Source organism: Prionailurus bengalensis, chromosome C2 (assembly GCF_016509475.1).
Source record: "Prionailurus bengalensis isolate Pbe53 chromosome C2, Fcat_Pben_1.1_paternal_pri, whole genome shotgun sequence".
Lineage (NCBI taxonomy): Eukaryota > Metazoa > Chordata > Mammalia > Carnivora > Felidae > Prionailurus > Prionailurus bengalensis.
This window is the reverse complement of record NC_057350.1, coordinates 38,759,486-38,787,411: the sequence shown is the minus strand read 5'-3', so window position 1 is coordinate 38,787,411 and position 27,926 is coordinate 38,759,486. Positions and strand designations below refer to the sequence as shown.

The 27,926-nt window shown below is 34.7% G+C and overlaps 1 protein-coding gene and 1 non-coding gene across 4 annotated transcripts in view; one reads left to right on the top strand and one right to left on the bottom strand.

Moving 5' to 3' along the window:
* The window catches only part of CADM2 (cell adhesion molecule 2), a 1,070,151-nt gene that overhangs the window by 262,588 nt on the left and 779,637 nt on the right, over positions 1 to 27,926 (bottom strand). For all 3 annotated transcript variants that reach the window (XM_043593883.1, XM_043593885.1, XM_043593884.1), the window contains one exon: positions 6,253 to 6,402. In XM_043593883.1, the coding sequence (XP_043449818.1) occupies positions 6,253 to 6,402 (150 nt within the window). The remainder of the gene's footprint in view (positions 1 to 6,252; positions 6,403 to 27,926) is intronic.
* LOC122492451 lies at positions 15,863 to 15,970 on the top strand. Its single transcript, XR_006299638.1, has one exon. It is a non-coding gene; the product is annotated as a U6 spliceosomal RNA (small nuclear RNA).

The following is a 27,926-nucleotide window of genomic DNA, read 5'->3' as shown; positions in this document are numbered from 1 at the left end:
CTCCGTTGGAAAATACATATTCTACTAGCTGAGGCTGGAATTGCATGAGGTCTATTATGGCATCTAAAGAGTGAATCAACATCTAGGACTGTGCTTTTCAAAATAGTAACCACTAGCCACACATGCCTGTTGAGTACTTGAAATGTGGCTAGTGTGACTGAGAAACTAAATTTTGATTTTATTTAATTTTTATTTAACTTAAATTTAAATATTCACATGTGGCTGCTGGCTACAGAATTTTGTTCTGCAAAGATATAGAACATTCTCCTTGTTATGGAAATTTCTCTTGGGCAGTGCTGACTATAATTTATCCCTCTGTCTTACTCTATGTGTGTCTTCAACATTTTGAAAGGAACTCCTGCTCTTTAACTAAAAGGCAGCTGCCAATATCAATGGTAGAGGCCACTTGTGTTATACTTAACCCGACCGGGTGCCAGGTGCCTTTGTTCTCAGGGGCATTCTGGTGAAAACTGACACAGAGGTCATACCTGGATTCAAATGTCTTCACTACCCATCATTTGCTGAATGTCTGTGGACAATTTTCCTTGAGAGTTTGATCCTTAGTTCTCCGCTTGTAAATGAGGAGGCTACTGATCATATTAAATGTGTGCAAGGTGGCAAAAGCCCGAGTTTTTATTGCTGAATTCACTGCTTTCCCCCTTATTTTACCTGAATGAGAAATCTTATGATATTAGTTTCACCTTAGCCAATTCCGCCCCCCCCCCCCCCCCCCCCCCCGCCACACACACACCTATCTCCATCTGAGAAGAGATTCCTGAATATTTACGTTTAACCTCCCTTACAGAGACTACCAGGAACGGGCTTCAGCTTAATTCTCCTTTAGCTGACCAACAACTGTCCACTAACAGCGTGTTTTTCTTTAGCTAATAATTCCAAGTAAACAAGAAAGGTTTCCCAGTTTGAACTGGGCCAATGGGCTGCCATCCTGAGTTCTTTGTTCAACCCTCATAGGCTGGAAGGACCCTTCCAGACCTGTGTCTTCAGGTAGCATGAAAAACTTCTCGGAACATGTTTTGGGGCTCATAGCAGCAGTGACAATGTCAGTGAGAAGCACTTGTTCCATTCTTCTGGGCCACTTGCCCTCTTTCCTTTTCTCCCTTCTTCTCAATAACCTATGTCAGTACAAAAACCTAAGTTTAGGGATACAGAACTTTTGTGAAAATTTACTTGCTTAAACCCAAAGCTTTTCAACTTCAGCTGCATTTCTTAAAGTTTATTTTGAGAGACAGAGAGAAAGAGAGAGAGAGCAGGGGAAGGGGAGAGAGAGAGAGAATCCCAAACAGGCTCTGCACTCTCAGCGCAGAGCCCTATGCGGGGCTCAATGCAGTGCTCCATCCCACCAATGGTGAGATCGTGACCTGAGCAGGAATCAGTCAGGGCTTAACCAACTGAGCATTCAGGCGCCCCAACCTCAGCTGCATTTTATTTTTTTAATTTTTATTTATTTTTATTTTTTTATTTTTTTTATTTTTTTATTTATTTTATTTTTTTATTTTTTTTATTTTTTATTTAAAAAAAAATTTTTTTCAACGTTTATTTATTTTTGGGACAGAGAGAGACAGAGCATGAACGGGGGAGGGGCAGAGAGAGAGGGAGACACAGAATCAGAAACAGGGTCCAGGCTCTGAGCCATCAGCCCAGAGCCTGACGCGGGGCTCGAACTAACGGACTGCGAGATCGTGACCTGGCTGAAGTCGGCCGCTTAACCGACTGCGCCACCCAGGCGCCCCTCAGCTGCATTTTAAAAGCACCTGAGACACAGTTAAAACACTGTGATACTGTATACCCTTCAAAACTTCTGTTTTGAAAGCTCCTGAAAACAATAGGCAACATAATATGAGACAGAAATAAGCACAGAATTAAGGAGGGAGCCTTTATGTAACAGTAGCAGCCACCTGCAAAAGGTGGTGCAATCAGAGACACAGACAATCACTCATTTTTTCTATTGTTCTCCTGAGCAGTTGTCACTTGCACAGCATGTGTGTGTTACTCCAGTCATGCTAACCCATGCTCAGCTTCTGTACTTAGGCTCTGGCACAATGTAGCATGTTTGTTTGCTCAAGATAAGCTTTAGGACTGAAGTGAGGCGGGTAAATGTGAACAAAAAGATGATGTGGGACAAACCGTGATTTGGCATCGTCAAAAAATGCTTTCATTTTCAAACTCTTGCATTTGATGGGCATCACTGTCAAAGATCCCTTCCACTGAGACATCACAAAGGAACTGAACCAATGACTTGTGAGGGAACACACGTTAGACTGCCATTCATGAAAGGGTATTTTATGCACAACTTTCTGTTATTCTGTTGCAACAGATTTTTAAAACCATAATAGAGAGAATTAGAAACAATCTAATATCAAAACTAGAAACTGGCTATACTACATTCACACACATACACACACGGAGGCTTTTTTCAACATGACTCTAAGCTATCATAGCAATTGGTAAAGAAAAAAATAAAATAAAGCAAGTTCACATTACAACAACTCATATGATCAGATATTGCGATTTTATGGCAATAAGATGCAGGAATATGTTGCTATATATCCCATATATAACATGATGGATTTTTTCTCACCATAATTATCCCTCAGGAAAGAGGGGCTGCCTTGTTTCTAAGTCTTTGCATTTCTTGTATTACAAGCTCTTTTTTTTTTTTTTTTTCAACAAGATCCTAACACATTAGCTTGAAATACCCTGAATCAATTCTGGTTTTAGATGTTCTATAAAGGATAACTTATAGAATCACTGTAAGAGGAAGCAAAGACATTTTGTATAGATTTTGTTTTTGTGCCTGAGGATTTGACCTCACCACTGTAGATGTCACTGTAAACATGCCTCTCAAAAATCTCCTTAAAAAGCAGGACAATATGTTGGTACATCGTGGAGGTCATTATTATACTTCTGCAGGATGAATGAACAACAAAAAATTGTTCTGGTGTCATAAAAAATCATAGTTGTTTCTTGGGACAAATTTCTCATTGATAACATCCTACACTTTGAAAAAACACTGCTAAGTAAGATGATTTCCTTAAATGCCAGGATGGAAAAGCAATGTCCTTAAATGAATATAGGTTTTTCTTTTAGTTTAAATATGCACATATAATCAGATCAACAAATTAAATACTTTTAAGTATATATTTCATTGTTCCATGATTATCTTTAAAGGACTGTGGCCCCCAAAACATTTTCTCTTGCTTTATACCATTGAGAAAACAAGAGATTTTTCTTAAAATTGATGTCACCTTATATTTGGGCATATATGTTTAAATACTTATTTACAAATACTTGCAAGCAACTAATATTAAAAGCAAAAAGAGTTTGTTGAATCTCTGTGTGATTCTTATTTATTTTCTTTTTAAAAAAAATTTTTTTTCAACGTTTGTTTATTTTTGGGAGAGAGAGAGACAGAGCATGAACGGGGTAGGGGCAGAGAGAGAGGGAGTCACAGACTCGGAAACAGGCTCCAGGCTCTGAGCCATCAGCCCAGAGCCCGACGCGGGGCTCGAGCTCCCCGACCGCGAGATCGTGACCTGGCTGAAGTCGGACGCTTAACCGACTGCGCCACCCAGGCGCCCCTATATTTTCTTTTTTAACCAACGTGACTTCATTCTTTGAAAAGCAACAGAGATCACTGGTTTTAAACAGCAATCACAAATTCCTCCAAACACCATAAAGGAAGAAAGAAAAGTAAACACTGACACATTTTTTTCAAGGAGATGTGCCATCACTACACCAAAAGCACTAGTAGATTTAAAACCAAATATAAAGCTTACATAATATTAGCATGATAAAACTTAGACATATTTTTTACTAAGAACCAGTGAAATCAAAAGTCTTTAAGCTTCATTTTCACTTATACAACTTTCATTCCGACTGAATATACTTGAGATACAAGCTACTTTTTGTGGTTTTATTTATGAAATTGTAAAATAATTAATTCACAAAATCAAATTTTTACTCTTGAATAATATACTTTCTTTAAGCTTTAAACTATCGCATTAGATATTTCTCATATTTATCAAATTGCAAAGAGATATAATCTCATAAAATCTGTTAAAAACTTCTAAATGGGATAAAAGAGTCCTTAATAAGAAGCATTAAATAATCAATAATATTAATAGGAATTAAAATTGTATTAATACTGCTATAGTGAGTGTTTAGCAGATGAAGGCTTTAAAATTCATTTTCAGACTCTCTAAAATATTCTTAAAGTACCAAAACAAAACAAAACAAACAAACAAAAAAACAAAAGAAATGTCTACTTCTACAAGTCCCTGTTAAACATGAATGATTTCACATCAAACACTTAATCAAAACATGAGAAATATAAATATGGAGTCAACACATTGGCTTTAAGTCTGGTCAATATTTAACTCACAATCTTTAAATGACAATATTAACTTTAAATCTCACATGACTGTGAGACATTTAGCCCCTTCCTTGTGCTCCTATGAAAATATGGCCTTTAGTGATATCTGCTGCATTTGTCTTTTAAATAGCAAAATAAAACAATAAATAAAAACTCTTTCTAAGTAATATACTTCTATAGAAATGCTAGCCTGACCTTCTGTGATACTTAACTTTATGTGACAACTAATTAATTAGACCACAGTACCCAGATATTTGGTCAAATGCCAATCTGGATATTGCTGTGAAGGTATATTTAGATGAGATTACATTGAAGTCAGTACACTTTGAGTAAAGCAGATTATCCTGCATAATGTTGTCTTGTTCAATCAGTTGAACCCTTAAGAGGAAACATGTGAGTCCCTGGAAGAAGGGGTTTTTTCCTCCAGACTGCCTTAAGACTTGAGCTGCAATATTGACTCTTCCCTGGTCTCCAGTCTGCTGGCCTGCCTTGCATATTTCAGGCTTGCTAGCCTCCACAATCACTCGAGCCAGTTTTTTTTAGTCTCACTCTTCCTCTCTCACTCTCCAACTCTCTCTGTCTCTCTGTCTCTGTCCTTCTCTCTCTGTAGATAGCTATAATGTCTCTATGCATCTATGTATCTATCAAGATAGAGAATACTTGTCCCCTAACAATGTACTCTAAAATATATTTTGTTCACGTGTTTATTGTCTGTCCCCTACTGGACCGTACGTCCCTATAAGGGCAGATATTTTATCTGTTTGTTCACTAACTCTAATGCCTTTTACAAAGGAAACCTCAAAAAAAAATTGAGTCAATAAATTCGATTTTTAGCCAATCTTTCATTATATATTAAAGTTGAAAATAATTAAAATTTTCATTTTAAATTTGGAGTACATCAAAGAGAAAAACTACAGTGAGGTAAAAAACATAGTGAATTTCTATCTTGGGGGAATGGGCACATTTATTGGACTAATTTGACTACACTTTAATCATTAAAATGGAGCTGATTTCAAATTTTCTTACTGTTGTCTACACAGATTCATAAGAAATCCAGATATTAAGACCATGTTGAAGAGCTGATATATAGATATTTATATTCTATATAATTTAAATAATCTAAAGCAACAGCTCCTTATTTTTGTTATAGTTCATGAACTCGTTTCCCCCCGACGTCACCCCAGCGTTTATAATAATGGATGAAGGCTTGGAAATTCAGTGTATAATTTTAGTTGTTTGCTTGAATTAAATATTATGAATTTCATTACTTTCCAAAAAAGTTTAATCAAAACCTATCATCCAATTAGGAGCCCAGTTAATTAATGAAGTCTAACTCAACTTGAAGTAAATATAGCTTTTTAATTTCAGTTTATTTTGAAACATGCAGATACTTAAATTTATTATGGGAATGGTTTCTACAATTCTTACTTTCAAGCCCATTCATAAGAATAATGTCACAAAACTTTCCAAAATCATACAGCATCTTGTAAATATATTAAACTAAGGTTAATTAAAAAAAATATATTACCTAGAGTGAGGAAAAAGCATTTAATCTATACAGAAGGCAATTACAAGAATGAAGGAATATGATATCTAGAGAGAATATAATGGTTAAGAGAAGGCATAAAATGATTTTTGAAATAGAACTGTAACTGTTTATTTTATTAAAAAGTTGACATAGGTTATCTTTAGTGTTTATGACTTGCAAACTAAAGTATTTAATATTTAACATGTTTAAATACAAGCGGCGGCAGTTTTGTAATCAAAACGAATAATTTGAATCATCTTAGAAAAATAAATTCATTATAATTAGGCTATTTCAGAATATGATTAAAACATTTAAAAGAAAATGTATTCACCTTTCTTGTCATCAAAGTACAGAGTCTGTTGAGCTGGATTTGACCACTGGAGGGAGGTGTTATCATTTTGATCAACCCTGCAGGTCAAAATCGCAGTTCCACCTTCAACAACCGTTACATTCTGTGTTAGTGGAAACTGCCCTTGGCTGCCTAAAAGGGGATTAAAGAAAATGTTGATTAAATGAGAGTTATAAAATGATTAACTTCCCAAGAACTATGTTGGGCTTCTTACTCCAAATAAAATTTAAACCAACCAAACAACAACATAACTATATATTACAAAAAGACAGGAAAAAAATAATTGAAAGTCCTTAATTAGAGGACAAGACTCCTTCATATTCCCTTATATGTTCCAGAAAACCTTCTTTTCTTCCTAGGCACACATGAAGATTTATATGCAAATAGTAACATGATTGTCATTAATTTCCTTTGGCCTTGCATTAATAATATGGAATGGTTCTAGTCATCTTTGAAGATAAGGCACTGGAATAATTTTGGCTGAATTGAACTCTCTAATGCAGGAGATGAAACACATAAGACACTTCCCTGGTAGCTTTTATAATCCTGAATCAAGTCTATGAAATATGGATACTGGAACTTTAGATTCAATTTCTGATAACATAAAAAAAAAAAGAATCCTATTTTATCAGAGCTTCTTGTAGATGCAGCTGTTTTTAGAAACACAAAATGTGTTGGGGAAAACAATGTAAGTATTTTTCAAGAAGTGTTCATCTTGTGGAATATCCATCAAAATCTTAAAGGGATTAACTTAGGAGAAGTGATAATATTCTCCTTTGTTCCTTTTTCTTGTTTTCTGATTTCCCCAATGAATATATATTTCTTTTATAATCAAGAAAAAAACCTGTATTTCAAATGACCCTTTGTTCCTTTTTCTTGTTTCCTGATTTCCCCAATGAATATATTTCTTTTATAATCAAGAAAAAAAAACATATTTCAAATGACCCTTGTCAAATCAGATCAGTAGAATATAATCAAGTTTTCTATCTTCCTAAGTATCATACTAATTTATTAAGATAATTCATATAATAACTTTACTTAGTAAGAACACTTCTAATAGTTAAAACAAAACTCATGCACATGGAAACATAATACATAAATTTCACTCTAGTAAGATGATCTGGAGATGAGCTCTGCCAAATCCAGTAACAATTATCAACATGGGTAGAAGATGACTTTCCAGAGCCAGGTTAAAATACTATTATGTTAGCAAGGTAGTTCATTAAGTCAAGGATAATTTACATATGCAAGAACATTATGATGACTTAATCACACCCATGAAATATATTTCTCTTTTCTTCTTTCGTTTTGTAATGATTCTATCATTACTACAAGCACCACTTGAGGTTATGCTGGAGCTATTGGCATAAAGGATCTTATTACCAAGAAGCCTGTTGATTGGCACCGTAAGAGACAGAAGAGCCTGAAGGGGAAAATTTCTTTCCAGACCTAAGTGACACAAGCACAGAGGTTCATGACCATGTTATATAATTAAGCCTATCAAGTATAAAATCTGATATCAGTAGCTTTGTCTTCTCAATGCCAACCTCTTAGAGTCACTATGGCAACTCCCCAGGATATCTCCCTGTAATCTTTAGGGTGGAGTTTTTAAATTGAGGTTAGGAGATGTCTGGAATAAATTCTTTGATAGTTGACTTAAAAGTCAACAGGAGCCAGAGTGGGATGTGTTTTGCCTTCAGCTCAGAGGTGACCTCTAGCAGGGAAACGTGGAGAACTATCAATCTTGTGAAGTGAGGTGAGGCGAAAACCACATAAGAGAAAACATGAGCTAAAACAGAAAGAAGGAATAATTACCAGAGTTATCAGATGAGCAGCTCATAAATATGAAGCTCAGAATGATTTTAAGATATTTTTCTCAAATTCTCAGGCATTGATGTAACACATAAATTGAACAAGCTGGGGGAGGTGGGATTCTTTAAGTAGTAAAAAGCACACAGCTGCTAATAAGAATACACAGTTCACCCCAGATAACAATTTGACTATCAACTGGTACATAAATAATATCGTCTGCTTCTTTAAAGAAGTGGAAAAAGAGCAGTGATGCTTGCAATAATTTCATCCACTACATTTGCAAAATAATTTTCAAAACATCCCCATAAGAAAATCTTATCCTTCTCATTTCACAGATGGGTAAACTGACACTGGGAGGTTAAGTGATTTTCCATGGTGAAACAAAGTCAATGAACCATTTGGAGTTTGTTCTGAAAGTTGAGAATTTTATTCTTATTTTTCCACAAGGGCTGCTGAGCCATAGTAACTTTGTCACTATTTGCTTAAGTGTGAATTAGACAACAACAACAAAATAAATGAGTAAACCCTTTGACAATGAAATTTCCAATTCCATACCTAGCCGAGCTATGCCCTCATAAATTTCAGTTATAACATTAAAATCAAATAACAGAGGATGTCAATAGCAAGTGCTCTTAAATATCCTATCCTATTCAAAACTTACTTTGGACAATAATTTCCTTAGCAAATCTTTCCTTACTGGCCTATAGAAGACAGAAAGTAATAATTGTTAGGGTCTTCTACATGCCAGGTACTGTATATACACTAGTATACCTACACCTGTCCTTTCAGGTAGGAGATTAGGACAGCTTCCCTCCATCTTCTCCCCACGTAGATTCTGACTTTAAAGTATTATGACTTCTGTTCCCTGGGACCTGCAGCCTAAAATCCCTGCAGTCAAATAATTTAGTTTTTCCCAATAGAGAGCAAACTCATGTGGAGAATCTACTAATCTTAAATACCCTTAGGATATGTGGTTTCCAAAATCAATTCAAAAGCCAGTTTTGTAGGCAGTCAAACTTCTTCTCAAGCTTTGAATTGCCTTTTACTTCTGGTTATAACCTGGAGAGAGCATCAGTTTAACTGCTACTTTTCTCTTTTAACTCCTTGTGGCTCACGTTTGTCATTTAATCCCATTTCAGAGAGTCTTTCCAAAGAAGTTAACAATTTTCCCAATTAGAAAAATTAGTGTGTTACCAAATTAAGGATTCATTTGCAATGCAATCATCAGACAAATATTTTGGAGGACCTACTACATGCCTTGCCTTGTATGAATCAACATCTGAAAGATGCAGAGGAAGAGAAACTTGCTAAGGAGACTGCAGAGTTCAGAAACTTTGGGAGAGGGTGTGATAGCAAGGGAGAAGGCAGTGTAGGTGTGGTATATAACTCGTTATTTTTTTCCTATCTGTGAGAATTTGTGAGATGCTTTGGTCATACCATTTGGGGCCTTACTGTAAAATTATCCTTTCTCTGGCCGAGCTCAGCACCATCCTAGATTTCAGAGGAGTTATTCTTATCAAACAAGTTTATGATCATCTTTAAAGGAAACAAACTTCCAATTTAGAATTGTAGAAGCTGGCTATTTTTCTATTTTTCCAGGCAGCTAATGTCCTTCATTTTCCTCCTCCCCTCCTTGTATTTATTCCCTTTCATTATTTGCATAAATATCAGTCTCCTTTACTTGTTCCCAGGCTAATTAAAGGGCAGGTGATGAGGTTGTCTTCCTTATCTTTGAATCAACTGCATTGCTTAACATTCTGTATTGTGAGTTGGAACTCCTAGTGGGTGCTCATTGTCCAAAATGAAGCATCTTTGCAGGGTAGAGGCTGGCATTTGTAGGGGAACTTGTGACAGTAGAATGACCAGAATAACTCAAGTCTGTAGCATTTGTTCATGGTCAAAATAGAGGGGCAGAAGGAGAGACTGATTCTTCACCAAGAAAAAATATATATATATGGAAAATTTAAATTTCAAAACCCTTATTAGTAGAATATCTTAAGACAGTTTTTATGAAGTTCTAATTGAAAATCACGAGGAGTGTACATAAGATATAACAGATTGTGGTCTAGAACAGACACATCTAATACCATTGTCAGCCCCCAAAGTGAAACATAAAAAGACAGACCGTGCCAAATTTATGCTCCAGAAGGGGAAAAGCATAAAATATAATAACTTTTCTTGAATATGAAGTATAATAAGCCCTAACTAAGCCCTTTTAGGTAGACAGACCTCTGAAATGGAAATATTTTACCTTCCCTTCCTGGTCCAAGTTCCCTTGCATCAACATCCATTTTAACAGTACCCTTCCCTCTATCATCTCATCCTCCACAAGCACTAAGCCAATGGTTAATATAAGAAAAATAAAGCTAAGCTTATCTGAGCCTTCACAATATTCTAGGCACTATTCTAAGTGCATTTCTTTTATTCGTGATTTACGTTTCATGCCAACCTTGTTGTTATCTCTGCCTTGAAGATGTGGGAACTGATGCAAAGAGAGTTTAAATAATGTGCCCACAGCCACACAGCTAGAAAGCACAGCAGCTAGGTTTTGAACTCTTGCACTTTGTCTTCAAACCTCATGTGCTTGACCAAAAAAATGCTTTGAAAATAAAGTGAACTTAATTCTGACTAACTTATAAAACAAGCATAGAGTTTGGAGTCAAACAATTCAAAGCTGCATGTAGAACTTTTATATCTTTTTTTTTTCATTAATTTTTATTTGAGAGAAAGAGAGAGAGAACACACAAGTGGGGAAGAGTGGCAGAGGGATAGAAAATCTCAAGAGAAAATCTGAAGCAGGCCCCATGCCCAGCAGAGAGCCTGATATGGGGGTCGATCCCAAGACCGTGAGATCATGACCAGAGCTGACATCAAGAGTCATATGTTCAATCCACTGAGCCATCCATGTGTCCCCTTTTACATCTATTTTAAATAATTGAAGGAACACTTGAAATTCAAGTAAAAGTTGTGATATGCTAGAGCTGAGTCATAACAGCTCAGGAGAGTCAACTCTTCTCTCTTTTGCTAAATGACATGCCTTGGTAGCTGGAAATGGACCACACTGAGAATCTTTTCACTATGGAAATTGGCAAACAACTCAAGTCAGTGTTTTTTCCCACCGAGCCAGGTGTTAAACATTTATAGAACACCACTGGAAAAGCTACCTTTGATGTCTCTTGTTGGGAGTATTGCATACATATATAGCATAAATAAAGTTTTTATTTCTTTCTGAAAACCAATGAACTCTTTCTAATGTAATACAGTTCATTTTTGAAGTTCTTTTCTTCGAATTCTGAGTATCTTCAGTCTTTTCCCCCCTTTATCCTCACATCATTTTCCAAGAGGCCTTTTTTCCTCCCACCCACAGGTATTCAATAAAAGTCCCTTAAATGATCTTTTTTCCTCTATTCTGTTGAACTAATACTCTTCATAGTCTGCCAAGTTTATTTCTAACCAGTATCAGTGATTGAAAACCATTTAGGTTAGTTTCAGTAGTTAAATGGAAACAATTTGCTAATTTATTGCTGTGAAAGACACTTTAATGAAGAGCAATTATTCAATAGCCTGCAAAGATGGCTCTTTTGACCCTGTCTTTAAATAGCAGACAGAGAAGCTGCCATTATTCCTTCCATGTTTCCATTTCTCACGTACTTAGAGAAAAACGGTTCAAACCTTTCCCTGTCTAGATTAGGAATTACCAAACTCAAAATCAAATGAACTGAGTCTTGACTCTTGTTGGCCTCAGTTGACCTCAGTTAGTTACGGGCTGTCCTTGCTTCACACATTTCAAGAATGCTTTCATTGACTGACCACCAAGAACCTAGCACACTGTCAATAGTACATAAAGAAGCAAATTCTAAGTTAATGGCCACCTGGACCTTGCTGACAGGCTGTGATGTGCCATTACGGTGGAGAGGCAAAGCAGCAAAGGGAGATCTTTGAAGCCAGCAGTATTGTTGAAAGAGAGCAGACAGGCAAAGATGCATGTTTGAACACTGATCCCAAAACACGGCTCTGCTTCCAAAAACGGCATCATTCAAGCCTTGCTATCTCTTGAATGGATGATGAGTGAAGGCAATGGTTTTCTCCATCTCTCTCCCTGCGCTAAAGATTAAATGTGGGCCACAACAGTGGATCAGTGCACATTGTGCATGAGTGCTTACTTACCAAGAGCAATAATCACCTGAGATATATCTAGACAGACAGGCAGAGGTTGAGTCTCTGCACATCTGAGAGGGAGTGAGTTACAGTCAGTGATTTTTCAGGGTAAATGATCAAATTTTGTGGGCTATTTAACAGGAACTGAGGACCCTCATTATTTTTCTTCCTGAAAATGAGCACAACTTTCTCAAAGGAAGAACCAGCTTTAACAACAGTGAAGGAGAACAAATAAAAACAAGATGTGAAGAGAATTTAAGATACAGTTTTTCAATAGGAAAGCATGAACTTCTCATGAGATAAGCAATGTCACCTATTTTGATCCTTCATTTTAGAAAATATTTATACTTAATGAAAACTGTCAGTGAAGCCTACAAAATCATTTAATTAAGTAGAGTTATCGGCATCTGAATCAAATGGCATGCATAATGTTTTGGCTTGTTTTTAAATATTTTTGTGTCCTCTCTAAAACTGCATTTTATTTTTAAGTTTATAAAAAAAAGTTTGAGAGACAGAGAGCACGCACAGGGGAGGGGTAGAGAGAAAATCTTAAGCAGGCTCCATGCCTTCAGTGCAGAACTGGAGAGGGGCTCGATTCCACAAACCAGGAGATTGCCACCTGAGCTGAGATCAAGAGTTGGGCACTTAACCGATTGAGTCACCCAGGTGCTCCCAGAACCTCATTTGAAATGCAAAATACTGGTTTCATATTAAGGTTCTCATATTTGGGTTATGAAAAGCAGAAGGGCCAAATGGATCAGTAGATACACAATATGCTAAAGGATCTGAAATACAAGAAATGACAGGAATAGGCAATTTATTTTTAACTGAAATACAAAGGCACATTACTATGCTTTAGGTCTTTCCCTCAACTCTTCCCAGCTTTGTATTTCTCTCCCTCCCCACTCCATCTCTTCTGTTCAATCAACAGGTCTGAGATTTATACAAAGAACCTGAATCTTAGAAAGTTCAAGATCATTCTTATTGCTTAGAGTCTAAAAATATATCTAAATGCACACACAGCATGCTATTACTTCCACTAAATTACTGAAGGCATTCTAAACAAATAACCTTCTAATGTGAAAGTTGTGGCTCAGTAGTTGTGTGTACTGAAACACATATTGCATACTAAAGCCTATTGGATTGAAAAGCACAAATGCTATTAATGCAAGCTTAAAATTCTCAAGAGAAGTGCAATAAATGCTCTATCATGTGAGAAAGGAAATTGGAGGAAAGATTAAGACTGATAACTAAGTGCAAAATGTTTCCACTTTTGGAATGTTCCTCTGTTCCCATGAATATTTAGAATTCTCTAGTAATTTTCTCGTGATTTCATTCCAGCACTTAGGTTTGTCCTGAAAAACTTTAAGTATTTCTGTTTTCCTAGGTTACCACATCATTTATTTTTCTTTGACTCTATCCTTTCAGGATTCAGCTTGCCTTATAGGGATAACACCTGGTATCCACCTTCTGTGCCACCCTCTGCCCAGCCACTATGGAGCATGGCCATCAGTCTGGTACTGCTTGCCAGTTTCCATAGAGACAGGAAGCACTTTGGAGACCTGTGTTCCATTGCAACTGCCAGACCAAGGCAGGAAAGAAACAAAGCTGGCGGGCAGTGGGTCTTGCAAGGCCAGGAAGGTTGGAAGGGCTTTCTCTTTCTGATATCGGAGCATAACAGTGCCAAATTGGCAGGTTCAACAGTTACAATCCTGTAGACCAGATTCTGGTGTTCACTGTGGCCATTGTGAGCGACCCATTCTGCTCCCAACTCCTGGAGCAGAATCTCTGTGTACTCAAAGTTTGGCCCAGGGCCTTTGTTGGCTTCTGATCCATGACAAAAGGCTCTTTCAGATTTACAGTGGCTCCCACAGCTCCTGACCCAGAGAATCATAATTCTCCTGTAGAAATTTCACCTCTCTTTCCCTTTTCTAGAATGTGATAATAGGTTTTCCTGGACATTCATAGCAAACCAGGAAACCGATGGGATTACCATTGGATTGTTTCCAATTAACCTACACAGTGACTGTGAGTGGGTGACCCAGTTAACTACATAACATCATATCAAAACTAGTTACTATTTGCTGTGTCTATGATAGGATTTATAATTAAGAGTCAATTCTTGATTATCAGAATCAGGGCTGGTTCTGAAGAAATGTATAATGTAGGTGAAATATAACATCAGTGCCTTTCCCTACATTTCTAAATGTTTTTGTAAGACTGTATACTTCAGCCTTCTGTATTATAAATATTCCCAGCAATTATTTTTTTCTACCCAAAGTAGATTTCTTAAATTTCTTCCATTAATTTTATATTACTTAGCCATATCACAAAATCTATGTTTTCCTTAATTTACAGAATTCTAAGTTTCAGATAATATTTACAATATCCTGGGAAATGCTATTTTATAGCTGCTTTATGTCCTTGCTTACTGGTTGTATTGCTTTAGTATGTTTTAAAACATTATGTGATTTTTAGGGGCCCCTGGGTGGCTCAGTAGGTTAAGCGTCGGACTTTGGCTTAGGTCATGATCTCACGGTTCCTGAGTTGGAGCCCTGCATCAGGCTCTGTGCTGACAGCTCAGAGCCTTGAGTCTGCTTCAGATTCTGTGTCTCCCTCTCTCTGCCCTTCCCACATGCATTCTCTGTCTGTCTCTCAAAAATAAATAAAACATTAACATTTTTTAACATTATCTGATTTTTTAAAAATATGCCCAACATTTTAAAAACTTATGTTTGTACAAAATCAGATCTTTTCATTCTTTGCTTCCTTTCTGCCTCTTATTCTGGAAAAACGCATAATAAACAAAACGTTGTTAACATATTAAGGACTTAGTATACCAGACTAAATAAAAATATATCGGGTTCTGCAACTGAAGTAGATTTTCGAAATAAAGGCTTTAAAATATATTTGTTTTCATTAATTTATCTATATTTAACTTATCTAAGATGTTTTGAGTTTTCTCAAAAAGCAAACAGTAATTTATTGAATGGACATGATAGTTTTTCAAGGAAAAAAATGAACTTGATGAATTGTTCACATTTAATTCCTTAAAGCTGTTTTTCTTCCTATACATATATATCTTCAAGTATTGTAATGTGGAAAAATAGAAAGCAAAGGAAATAATTTAAAAATGAAAAGGAAACTGTACATATTACAAAGCATTATAAAAGAATAAGAGAAATTTAGAATTATTTTTAAAACTTCATATAGGCTTACTTGGTAATTATCATGTGTGTATAAATTCATTTTATCTCTCTAGAATACTGCTTTCAGGGTGAATGAACATGACCTAGATAGAACTGACTAGCTTTACTTGCTAACTGATGAACATTTGAGAGGCAGCCTTCCAGAGAAAAGAAATTTATGACCACAATCACAGTCTGGTTCACAGGAAAGCTCAATCACGTAACTAAATTCTAAATTGAGATGTCAACCTGGAGGAAATATTCTGGAAAGGAACACACAGATGGTAGGACTCTTCTAAAGACAGGGTGAGGAATATAGTGCTGAATGTACAATAATCAATCTTTGGGAAGAAAAAAAAAGTACTGGGTGGGACATAAGTGTTTAAAATTGAAGTTTCTGGGAAAAACTTTAACCTGAGACTAAAAAGGGGAAAGTGCTTGCTTCAGTAGCACACATACTAAAACTGGAACCATACAGAGAAAATAAGCATGGCCCTTGTGCAAGGATGACAAGTGAAAAGGGGGAAAAATGACACCTATATTTTCCATTTCACCAAGTAGGTCTTACAGAGTTCATATATTTAAAGAAAGTAACAAATTAAATTATATTATAATACATTTTACAATATATAATAGCCTCGAGGAAAATTAAAATTCCTCGTAACATTTCTAGGAGCAAATTAAATGCAAAAAATGCAAGAAAACAAAATAAGCATTATTAAACCCTAACTTCAAGTACATAATGGTTTAAAAAATACAAAATGTAGCTATAAAAATAAACTAAACAGGAAAAGGAAAGCTGTAAATTGAAGAGACATTGGACTTCAGTCTGGTTTTTATGCTGGCATTCCCTAATTCCAAATGAAAAAAATACACATACCAAATCAAATTAATTACTACATAATATATTGTTGCTAATTAGTTATTTGACTTGGTTGTAGGAGATATATTTTGTTAATATCTTTCTTTTGGATTGCACCACATATTCACATACTCAGCAGCCATAAAATTATATTGACTATTAGCCAAGTTCTCTATACGTTAAAATTCTTTTCATATTTTATTCTCCGCAGAAAATTTAGTAATTGCATTGATATATTAAATAGAGATGTTCATGTAAAGAGCAACAAGATGTCTATTTGAATTTTAACTCTTTGGATTATGGGATATAATAGGAAATTTGGAGATGTTGTAGCTATAAGATACAACTAAGGAAAAATTGGGTATCAAACATGTCATCCAATAATGGACAATAAGTTTATATTAGACATATGCGAACTATATACATTAAAAATATACAATGTTAATGTTTTATGAAACTTATCTTCACATTTGCAGTGGATTTTGCTTATAAGATATACTTCATGACATTAATTTATTCAACAAATACATACTTTGTGCCTTGAATGTGTTTCAAATGGTAGGTGCTGGAGATACAATTGTGACAAACTAGAAATAATGTAAAATTTTATCTTTAGAATTTACAGCCTAAATTTAAACAGTAAAACAAGAAAACACAAATTTATAAAGGAAAGTCCTGATAAGAAGGTGGTGAAATTTCAGCTGAAACCTAAATGGGGAGAAAGACCTAGCCATTTAAAAATTGCCAGAGGACAAAAATGTTGGAGAGAAGTGGCCAGTATTCAAAAAGTAAGTTAGCTGATGTAGAAGATTCTAAGCAAGAGGTGGACTACTGAAGGAACTGAAAACAAACAAGAAAGCAAAACAAAACAAAAACTAGTGAGTCTGGTGCATGAAAAGCAACAGACTAGATGGCCCAATGTAAAGTAGGAAAGAACATCAAGGCCAGATCATGCAGGGCTTTTTATGTCTTAATAAGGAGCTTGCTTTAATCTAACATTCAATGGCAAGCCACTGAAAGAACTGACTCAGCATACATTCTCAGAAGGTACTGTTTTCCTGCTGATTAATAATAATCCCCAAATCAAGGATTTTTAATCTTGGAAAAGATTCACTATAAAAATAGTGTCTATAATCAAGAACCTTATTGAGAAAACATCAATGAATCCATTAACTCCTAGGATAATTTGTAAAGGTAACTAATCTTGGTAATTTTTTTAAATTTTACATTGTAAATGGAGACCCATCTTTTACTGACTTGAGCTTGTACTAAAACAGAATTGTTATGTACATTTCCATATCCCCCCACTCTTTGAGAGACCATTTATTCCTTACTTCCACTCTAAAATGTCATTGCTTTGGGAAGTTTCTTCTTATTAATAATGGAGAATTTCTGTTTTATTGTTTGCTTTAAAAACCGCAGTAGTGTCTGGGAGAAAGGAAAGTATTTCTGGTAAACTATCTATGGATGTACACATTATTTTTAAAAGTGTTCTTTTTCAAAGATGTATTTCTTTAAATGGATAACAACACAAAGCTTTCAAATAAATAATGAGTTCCCAAAGGACTGCAAAGAGAGGTAATAAAATATTTGAATTTTTCTCTTGTATAAGAGTATCATTTATAAACTTGATAAAACAATTCTTCCTCTGATTAATATAATAGAAACGAGTGCTCTCTGCTCTAGTAACAGAATTTTTATGCCCAAGGAAACCATTAGTATAGAAACCTGATACATGTAGAAAGTTCTGATAGCAGGGGCAGATAAATATATTACTTTTCATTCTCTAACAGGCATAAGACATTGCCTTGGACATAGTGGGCACATAATTTCGAACACATGCACATGTGTTCAAAATGATATCACCTTAATTATGTAAGTATTGATCAGCATGTGGTAACATATAAATCAACTTGGAATATTCCCTAAGGAACAAGCTCTCTTTTGAAAAAAAAAATGTAATAACACAGTGTTTAATAGGATGTGTTTTTCACTGTTTGATCATTCCTGAATGCACAAATATTTCATTAATGTTGATTTCACCCATCTTGTCCATGTTTACAGGCTTTGATGTTCAAGTCCTTTGTAGTGCCACATTAGATCTAGGGGAACATTGCCCTATGAGAGCAAGTGGAAACTGCTGTGGGAAAATATTAAAATGAAAATTGATACTTTGTATAGATTTGTACAGATAAGTCAGCTCAAAGAATTATATTTCTGATGAGTCAGAGAAGGAATTAATGCCATCTTCTCATAACTGTTTTTGGGGTTACTACTTTTCAAATCTGTTGATAGAAAATTGTAATGAATTAGAATGTTTTAAATGGAAATTATTAAAATTAAACTCAATAAAATTAATTGATATGGAATTAAAAATATCTCAACTGATTCCTTAAATTTATTTATTTTTAAAATTTATTTATTTTTAATATTTATTTATTTTTGAGAGAGAGAGAGACAGTATGTGAGCAGGGAAGGAGCAGAGAGAGAAGGAGATACAGAACCCAAAGCAGGCTCTAGGCTCTGAGCTGTCAGCACAGCTTAGGTGCCCCTGATCCTTAAATTTAAAGAATGGATGTTCTGGAGAGATGGTTGCAAAATGATAACTGAAAAAAAAATTATTCATAGCAAAACCAGTGTTCTCTTCACTACAATATTGTAAAGAACATGTTAACAGCTGGTTCTTAGTTTTTCCTTTAGTTTCAAGACATCCTAAAAAGTTGATTGTTGATTGGATTATCTTTGCTATTCAAGGAATTCATAGGTTATCCTGGATCCAAAATAAATGAGACCTGGGGAAGTGGCTATGTACTAGACTAAGCACCTACATTTCATTGTTGGGAATATTTATTAAATAATAAATTAGTATTGACTAAATGAAGTTGTACCAGAGAACGGGAACTGATGACATAATCTTGTGAAGGCTGTGTGCCTATGGAAGCATAAAAACTGAATAGATTCCAGAGCTGGAGGCTTCCCTGAGGGGTGGTACTAAATCGACTCAGTCTATTCTTGGATAAGGAGTAACCGTGCACATTCAGAAGCATTTCAGGCAGTCACAAAGCCTCTGCTAGTTCTTGACACCCTTGTTGTATCACTTGTCTTGTGACCTTTGGGTAAATTTGATGTTGGATAAAGCCTGTTGTGTAGCTCATGGATGTTATTGAATCCATGAAACCAAAAATTGAGCTGCCGCTCTAGTAAAGTGGGCACCACAACTATATCAGGTTAACAACAAAATACCATTTCTGCCTACTCTATCTGCTGAGGTAAAGACTCTTCCAATAAGAATAGAGTAGTCACATTATTCATGCTCAAAACTGTTCCTATTTGTCCGGTTTCCCTTCCATATCAGATTGAAGTTAAATAGATTGCCATATTTCATGAAGTCCATGTATATAAATAAAACACAAATAGGGGCGCCTGGGTGGCTTGGTCTGTTAAGCCTCCGATTTCAGCTCAGGTCATGATCTCACAGTTCATGCGTTCAGCCCCGCAATGGGCTCTGTGCTGACAGCTCAGGGTCTGGAGCGAGCTACAGATTCTGTCTCCCACTTTCGCTGCCCCTCCTCCGCTCACACTCTCTCTCTCTCTCTCTCTCTCTCTCTCTCTCTAAAAAAAATGAATAAACTTAAAAAATAAAAAATAAATAAAACATAAATATTACAGAATGCATATTATTAATAATAGCTACTACATCTCATTGCTTAGATTTAGATATCTATTGAATGCTGTGTTTTTCAAAATTTGTATTAAATCCCTGGAAGGTGCAGATTTTTAAAATTTAGAGCATTGAATATGATAAGCCATAGACTCAGGGATAATTGTAAAAAAACAAAAAGAAAACTGCAAGTATTTGGGGGTATTGGCAGCAACATGGGAATAAATACACATTCTGAATGCAACTATTTTTGAAGTAGCAAATGTATGTCTGTATTTGTTAAAAATCAACATCATATTTAATAATAACTCATTAAGTTTGTATATGGGGCTACAATTCCAAATCTCACTACTGAAATCATTGACCAGCTGATCTTAAAGGTACATACAAAGATGACTATGAAAAAAAATGTGGTACGTAATTTTTGACAAACTTTTTCTCACCATAACAATAATCAGCTCTTCATATTCAAAGGTCAAATCTCTATAAGTAAACTTCTAAATGCATGGAATCCATCATTACTCAAAATTATCTAATGAATGATAAAATCCAATAAAATATTCTCTTTGTTACAATTTGAATTTCATTAGTACTAAACTCATAATTTATAATGCTATGATAGTTACTTTAAAAATATATAATGCTTAGTTAACGAGGGAATTTGACGTGTAATGTGCTTCCTTATTTTTTCTTGATTAAGCTTGTGTAGCCCCAGGGCACAGGAAATATCGATTCATATGGCAGGGTTGATAAGCATCAACTCTCCCTGCTGACTTGGGCCAGCAAGCTGCTCATGAACCCAGCAGATGTTTCTACTATCTGGGCCAATGGAAACCTTATGGACCTTTTTTCCTTCATCTCCTCCCAGGAGCAAATGTTAACACAGCAGAAATTTGGATGCATGCCAAATAGAAAGCAGAAGGTTGGTGAGAAAATAGGGTACACACTTACCCATAAATAGTGGTCATCAGTGGTTTAAATTGAGTATTAAGCCATTTTTAATGGCTTATTTTTGTGCATTTTGCTACTTAATTTAACCATATCCCTATTAACACCTCTGTTTATAACATAACACAACAGCATTTATTTAAGCACATAAATCTAATCCTGGAATGTGCTAGTTGTTTTAAGATATAAACCAGAAAAAAAAAAAAGAATCTGCATATAAAAGTAGGACAACTGTTTATTCCTAATATTTGTTATATGAATGGAAAAACTGCCTAATTGTAGACTTGTGTATTACTAAACTTAATTTACAGTTTGTTGATGTCATGTTAAAAAGTAGCAAAAACAGGCTCAGTTTTGATTAAATTCCTAAGGAAAAAATAAAGGGTTAATCTTTATTGTGTATCATTCTCATTTAGTTGAATTTTAAATGTACACTCTCAAGAATGCAATCTGATTAAATTCATGTAGCTGTCCCTCATCTACCCCATCTGCCCACCATCACTCACACTGATTCAGTGAAGTGCCCATCAAGTTGTAAGATTTAGATTTTTATTACCTGTATTCAAATTCTGTATTTTAGAATTCTCTCTTGCCTCTATAATTTTTCTCTTCTAACCAACATATTAATGTAAAGGGAAAAGTTTTAAGAGTTGAAGTATGTTTCTTAGATTCCAAAACTATGTACTTTCCCCATTTATTATAGTATCACAGGATAGATTTCCTGTTGAGACTGGGATTAAAAAGTCGGGAAATAAGTTTGAATAGAGGAATAACGTTTCCTAATGTTCACTTATTCTAACTTCTTTGTTGAACACCTACTATGACTAAGGCACATCATATGCAAATAAACTGAAATAGCAAGGAGAATAGGCATACTACATAGTATAATATTTGATAGGAGTTGTTTCAGTAAGGTCAACGTTGACAGTGTCCTGTAACACACTCAATTGACTCAAAAAGTGGTCCTGAGTGGCTGCTTGACAGAAGAATTGTTTTCATTTGTTTTCATGATTACTATAGAAAGAGCGTGTCTGCGTTAAGTAGCTAATATAGGCAGTATTTTAAAATGCTTCCTGTGCATAGCACTTATGATAGGTGTGATTAGAAAAGACACTCACTCATATAACTATCCGATGCCAAACATTTAATAGTTTTCCCCCTTGTACTCTAATTGTCAGAAACTTAATTTTAAATTCCTTCAAGGATTTTATGGGTATTACTTAGCATTTTAAATGAGAATAGAAATTCTGGTCCAGAAACCTGGCAAACACGGCCATGAGACAGAGGTGCTATGGAGATTTAATTACCTACAAAAGTATTATTTGCAAGCTGTGCAAACAGTCTTTGGTTAAACAAGGAATCAAGATGATGGAGATTTCACATCTAAGTGAAACAAACACAGACACAATTTCTTGTTTTTATAATGAAAAAAGCCTCAACAAACAGACTATATTTCCATTCTCTGTATTATCTTTGAGAAAGAAGACTTCAAAAACCTCTCAGAACACTCAGAATTAATTAAATAACATATAAAATCAAAGAATCAATGATAGGCTCATACCTGCTCCATATAAGATAATCAAAATACTGTATGTTGTGAGATAGTGGAATATAGAACCTAAGGGTGGAGAGAAGCACTTAACATCCATATTCCAAAATGAACAAATCATTCTACTTTTAGTCATTGCTTTAATAATTCTAGCACAATCACATGATAAAAAATGCATATTAAGTTTATAAAGTATTTGCTTCAGTATTGCATAATTTGAGGCTTAAAAATAAGAGCAAGATGAAACAAAAAAATAAAAATAACAACAATAATTAAAGACCATTTGTTGAAGGACAGAATGGAAAGAAGACAATTGAGAATAACTTTGGGTTTCCAGATAGATGATGTAATAGAGGGTGGTGTCACTAATTAAGATCTAGACACAAAAGGAAAAGTAGTATGTTTGTTAATTTTTGCATTTTAGCAAACCACCCCAAAACAGTGCCACACATCAACAACCATTTTTGTAGTACACTGTTCTGTGAAGTGGCAATTTGTATGAGCTTCCCTGGGCAGTTCTTATAATTTTGGCTGTGCTCCCTAGTACACCTATGGTCAATTACTAGTCATCTGCTTTTGGGGGCTCTGCTTCTGGGGATAGGCTATCTGTCATCTGGAATGACAGGTGGTGACTGGGCTTGATTTCATGGCTCCTAGCTCCCAAGAGTACAGCCCAATGAACAAGCACTTTCCAAGCCTCTTCTTGTTTCCAGTTTATTACTGTCCCATTGGCCAAAGCTAGTCACGGGGTCAAGCCCAGAGTTAACGTAGAAGGTAACCACCCAAGGGAATAGATGTACAGTAAAATGAACAAAATAGCGGCTGTCGGATGTGGAGAATAAAGTAGCTGATTATTGAAGACAGAGTGCTACATGTAAAGGCAGGGGAACGATTAAGAATGAAAGATTTTCACACTGCAAAATATTGTAGGAAAACCAAGTTTATAAAGTATTGGACTCATGTCCATGGGGAGTGACCACCTATGCTTATAGGGGTTTTGTCATGAAAAGATTAAATGAAAAAATGAAAAAAAGAAATCAGAATGCAATGTTTTAGAAAGTGAATGATAGGTGATCCAATGACGATTTTAAGTGTAATGAACACTTTTGAAGAACTTGATAATGAGATTGAACAAAAGCTGAAATAGAATACAGAATTTGAGGCAGACTTTTATTGTTTTCTTGTTTACTTCTTTATATAACTTAGTAGAAATTATGCTGTATAACCTTCATTCTGACTCAGGTGACTTCTATCTGTTCTACAGACACTTATTTCATAAATGTTTGCTTTGATTCACCAGGCAGATTGAGAAGAGTAAGAATAATCAGCACCAGTATTTTCCCACTTCAGGAAAGGCATCTCAAAACAGGTGCCCTATTTTTAGATCAGTAGTTATGGTGTTGGTCAGCACAGTCAATTTTGAATAAATCTGTTGGCCTGATGTCCACTCCCTTTTCTTTTTCCAATGGCAACATTAACAAAGCTTAAGTAAAAATAAAAATACAATGTATTTATAAAGGTAAATAAGAGTACACCTCACCTTACATTGCAGATTTCTCTTAAATAATCTTGATCTTCATTTTGAAAGTATTATTCATTTTTTAGTGCTGTGGAAGCCCACAAAATATTTCTTTTTTTCTTTATGCTATGCTGATAAAATGCCACTGGCCCACCAGATATTTCTTAGACTTCACCAGTTCAATCATTGTTAACCTACCTGTTGTATTGTTTACTTCTGTTCTTAAACTAAATAGTTAAGGAAATCTAACAGAAAACATAAGGAAATGTCTAATAATCCTCACAAATGTACATCTGTCTAATTTTTTTACACCCATAGGAAGAACACACTACCTATAGATGCTTAACATATAGAGAATAATAAAAAGATGACCAGTTTGAACAAGGGAGAATTTAGGCATGGTAAGATTATTTCTGTGAGCTGCTCTACAAATATTAAGTCATGTAAAAATAAATTTTACGTTTAAAAGGTAACATTGACTGCAAAAAATATCAAGTAATACAAAAGAATGTAGATTTTTCCTTTGACCAAAAATATGATCCACACAGACCCATGGTCATAAAATACCTAGAATCTCCCTTAAGTATTCTACTCATAATCTTATAAGTGGACAATGGCTGAGAGCAAAATTCCATCTTAGATTTAACCCTGATTAAATCTAATCAAGCCATAAGTCCTCTTGTGCTGAAGGAAAGCATGAGCTATCACGAGCATTTGGCAAGAGGGATTTATTCGTGTATTACATAATGCAAATAAAGTGTTTGAAGAGAGTGCCCTTAGAATGGCATGCAAAAGTTTCTGGTCAGATGGGAAGAGATAGTTAAATGGACAAGTAAAAGTGAACCAAAACAACCTTAGGAGAAAGGGACCCTGAGACTAACTAAGAAGAGTGACAAATTAGAGAAACAATAGGAGGTGAATGATGTCATTATATATATAAACATATGATATCCATACCCATATCCATTATAATAAAATAATTATTTTTATTTAGAACTGTGTATGTATACATATTGATACTGAAATATTTCTCTTTTTTTAAATGTTTACTTATATTTGAGAGAGAGAGAGAGAGCATGAGCAGGAGTGGGGAAGAGAGAGAGGGGACAGAGGAACCAAAGCAGGCTCTGTGCTGAGAGCAGTCAGCACTATGTGGGCTCGAACTCACCCAGAACCTCGAGATCATGACCTGAGCTGAAGCTGGGCGCTCAGTCGACTGAGCCACCCAAATGCCCTGATGATGAAATATTTCTATCAACAGGAAATAGAAATGGTACCCTTTCTAAATAATGCTTGTCAATAAGTGCATTTTTAACCACCAAATAATAAAAACACATTAACATTCCCATTGTCATCTTTTCTCCCCCTAACCATTTCCAAAAGTTTTTCTCTTGCTAAAGTTATGCTAGCAAAGTCAGGTCACATCCATGTGGATATCCTAGATCACCTCTCCTTGACTTCATGCAGAAATCAATGAGGATTTTCCTACTGTTTTTGCCAAGTACAAGGTATGCATATGAAAATCAGGTGGATGTAACATTGGTGAGTTCATCCACTTTGATTTTAAAATTTGCTTCCTGAAGATTGATCATCATTTCTGTGTGGTTCAGACTAGTTTCTATTGTTGCTTTAAATCCGGACACTTAAAAAGGTATTCTATATATTGGTTTGCCTATGAGTTCGACAATTTAAGAAAAGGTTCTTACTGAACTGAGTTTATACACTTGTACTGAGTAATTTAAATTGTGGGAAAACTCTTTAGAAATTAAATTTTATTTTAAATCAGGAATACTGAAATGAGAAGGGTAAGACAGTATAAAGAATAGCAAGAAATACGGGAAGAAGTGAGAGGAGAAGAACCAACCATGAAAACATGAGTTTAAAACACAGCAAATGAGCGCTATGCAACTAGATACATTAGAATGTCACGAGAAGAATGTCATAAGGAATTTATTTATGAAAATGATAATGCTGAAATACAAAATGAAAAATTTGCATAAGTAGATGAAAGTTAGAGAGGAAATATATGCATATTTATGTACACTTTGGAAATATAATAAGCAATGAATTTGAGATGGTTTAAAAGGAAACATGAATAAATAATGTATAACCTGATTTATACTAGAGGAACAAATAAACAGGAATGAATTAAATTGTGATTCAAAGACCATATCAAATCAAGTCATATTATTTAGCAGAACTTTCAGGCATACAAAAGATATATCCTGTTTTTCAAATACTTGGCATATAACAAAAGTTAGATGGGATTCATATTTCTTTTTCAACATGGGTATCTTTGAGTAAACAGCTATAATCAACATGACTGGGAAGTAAAACAATTACCATTGAGGGTTTATTTATGTAAGATATTAGAAATAAAAAAAATTTGTTAAGAATGCTTTGCTGCTTATGTGGAAATATTACATTTCTCTGATGCACAAAAATATAGTCCCTTATAAGTAAAGAGCAGAAATAATTTCAAGACATACTATTGTCATCAACAACATAAATAAAGATAAGTCATACATTTAAAGCTAAATAGCTATGGAATAGCAAGATGGGAATTTCAAGCTAGATCTTATATAATTCTCTATTCAAGTATCCATTCAAAAACAATTTATTCAGTGTCCACTGTATGCCAAACATTATGAGAAGCATGGAATTTTAAAATGATATTAAAAATAAAAATGATGATTTGAATTTGGTAATGTACATGAATTTGAGGTATCTAAGTTGTGGTATTTAATAAAATTCTCTTTCATATTCTTCTTAAGATGAAAGTCTTTATTTTCAAATCTTAAATTAAGTGCTACCTAGTATTTTATCATAAACAAGTTGAAGATGTATTTTTCCACTGACACATTTAATTTTCTCAATACAGGAAGACTACACCAAATCTAAAATGGAAGATACTTTCCCATTTTAGATTTGCTATTAATTTTAATTAATTAAATAACAACTTATCAATTAAAACTTTATTTTCCTGGGATAACAACAATAAAGGCATAATTATGAACTTACTATGAAAATTTATTATATATTTTCATTATACACAAGAAGGGAATTCATAGATTTTTTAAAAAATGGCTGAAATATAAGCAACTGGCTTGTATATTGATATGTGCATTAAAGTAATTTTCTAGATCAGCGAATACATGTTAGCAATGGTTGCCTGTGCTAAAATTACATTTCTTCTTTTGCTCTAAAAATCCTTTAATAAAAACCTTCTACTTTTTAAATTACTGAATTATTTTAAAGGTAATTTAGTACCTAATAACATGTAGGCATGAATGAATTTATTTGAATAGCAACTGGGTGTTGGAGCATGGTTTTCTCATAAATGAGAGCATAATTCGTTTTGCATGTCATTGAGTAAGTTTATTGTATCAGATTGTATGTAACTGAAATAATGGAAGATCAACCTCTAGTAATCTTGTAATTCACCTAGTGTAGCATCAAATCTATTTTATAGAGCACAATTTGTAGGAATCAAAAATATCTAAGAGCTCAGAATGGAAATCTACATAGACAGAAAATTCCGTTTATAAAATTCCAAATGAAAATGATTATCTTAATAAGGATTTATGAATGGATTTTATCTTTCAGGCTTATAAAGCTACAGCATAGTCATCAGTCTGTTGAATGCTATGTAAATATATTAAACTATGTATTTCTGGCCTGAGTCAGGTACCAGTATATTATTAATTCCTGCATTAAAAGAACCAATGATATCAGTAGTAATGCCATTGTACTAATGCAAGGCAAAAAAGTTTTGAAAGTAGGATAATTTTAGGGGCACCTGGGTGGTTCAAACAGTTAAGTGTTAGACTCTTGATTTCAACTCAGGTCATGACTTCACAGTTCATGGGCTCAAGCCCCACATCAGGCTCTGTGCTGACAGTGATGAGCCTGCTTGGGATTATCTCTCTGTCTCTCTCTGACCCTCCTCCCGCCCCCAC